Genomic DNA, 1,736 nt, shown 5'->3' with positions numbered 1-1,736 from the left:
GTGCGTTACTCGATGGGAAAGTCAAATAGCTTCTTTTCAGGTCCCTCTCCTCTTGTCCCCAGAGCTGTGTCCTCTGGAGGGAGGGTCAGCAGATGAAAAGCCCCACCCCAGGGTGGTCTTTGTTGTGTAGAAATAAACGCTCTCCCATCTCTTCCTTCTGCGGGAGTTGGGATATCATGCCGAGATGCTGCCTCTGGGCACCTGCCCAATCTGCTGCTGCCACTGTGTGTCTCTTGTGTTACCAGGAAGCAGAAAACTTGGTGGCCACGGTGGTCCCCACCAACCTGGCAGCTGCTGTGCCCGAGGTGGCTGTTTACCTAAAGGAATCCGTGGGGAACTCCACACGCATCGACTATGGCACAGGTACCTGTGACCCCTGGCGGCGCCTCTTGGCTTCACTGCGGTTCTTTCTTGGACTGCCTCCTCTTTGCTCTGGGTTGTGTGGGATGAGGGAGCCCTGAGCAGGCAGCCCTGAGCAGTCATCCCTGTGGTGCAGTCGGTGTAGGGAAGCCGGCTGCTCCGACTTGGTCCACCAGGGGGAGCCGGTGCCACACATGTGGTGGCCTCAAGCACAGAGCTGATTTCTGTTCCTTGTAAAATGGCCCGACTGTGAGCTTATCACCATCCCCAAACTGACAGCTTACTGAGCACTTACTATATCCCAAAACAGCACTTACAGAAACCCTGAGAACTGAAAGAGCCTAGCAGTCTCTGGCAGTGCTGTGGGGCATTACTCTCAGCCACAGTGGCCATTAGAGGGAGCGCTGTGGCACCTTAAAAAAAAAGAGGGTTTCTCTATTATGTAGGTCGGGGTGGCTGGGGAGGGCCCCTGCTTTGATAGGCCTGTCTTGCCTTGCCTTGCCTTTCCTCACTGAAGCAGGCAAATGCAGGAGCTGCTGCTCTCTTGGGCCCTTCCCTTGCCTCTAGAGGAGCCCAGGCCAGAGGGGCAGGCCTGGAGAAGGGCCCCCTTGGACCTGGGTCCTGGGAAAGTTTTGTCGTCTACTCCCCTGATGCTGAGGAACAGGCTTATTATCAAGTGAGACTTTCAGGGGCGGAGCTTTGACTGTGACCAAGCAACCTGTAGGGGAGAGGGACCAGGTCAGCAGGGACTGGGTCTGTCTTCCACTCTCAGACGCTCCTTGTTGTCCAGGGGTGATGACTGCCCCTGTGTGGTGGTGGCTTGAACTCTAGCTGGTCATGATCCCAAACTGTGCAGCTGAAAGTAGCAGCTCATAAGCATTCCAGGCCCTGGGAGGGGCCCACGGAATCATAAACTATCAAATAAGGGCAGAGATTTTTGACTCTGTCCCGTTAGTGCCTGACCTGGACCGTGACTGCTCCTATAGTAGGTGCTCAATAAACAGGGTCGAATTGATGAGTGAGTTAAGCCTCCCAAGTGAAATGTGAATGCCTATGTAAGAATCGCCAGCCTAGGCCTTTAGGAGTAGAATTATAGTACTGGTGGTTCTTAAAGGGACCCTGGTCTTTCTGGATGGGGAAGAGGCCCCTTTACCTCCATGTTGACCTCCTGCCTTAGATGGGAAGTTATTGGTGATTTGGACTCTGGTGAGGCTGAGAACAGTCCTACTCCTTCTGGAAGATTGTCAACCTCGGCTGTTTTTTCTCTCCCAGGACATGAAGCAGCCTTTGCTGCTTTCCTCTGCTGTCTCTGCAAGATCGGGGTGCTGCGGGTAGATGACCAAATAGCCATTGTCTTCAAGGTGTTCAATCGGTGA

At 54.0% G+C, this 1,736-nt stretch overlaps 1 protein-coding gene across 1 annotated transcript in view; it reads left to right on the top strand.

Moving 5' to 3' along the window:
- Positions 1-1,736, top strand: part of PPP2R4 (protein phosphatase 2A activator, regulatory subunit 4) — a 32,017-nt gene that overhangs the window by 18,279 nt on the left and 12,002 nt on the right. Inside the window, exons 5-6 of the mRNA XM_010856810.1 lie at positions 246-363; positions 1,633-1,732. Of these exons, the coding sequence (XP_010855112.1) occupies positions 246-363; positions 1,633-1,732 (218 nt within the window). The remainder of the gene's footprint in view (positions 1-245; positions 364-1,632; positions 1,733-1,736) is intronic.

Source organism: Bison bison, unplaced genomic scaffold, assembly GCF_000754665.1.
Source record: "Bison bison bison isolate TAMUID 2011002044 unplaced genomic scaffold, Bison_UMD1.0 scf7180017864375, whole genome shotgun sequence".
NCBI lineage: Eukaryota > Metazoa > Chordata > Mammalia > Artiodactyla > Bovidae > Bison > Bison bison.
Note: the sequence above shows the minus strand (reverse complement) of the source record. Positions and strands in the feature narration are given on the sequence as shown.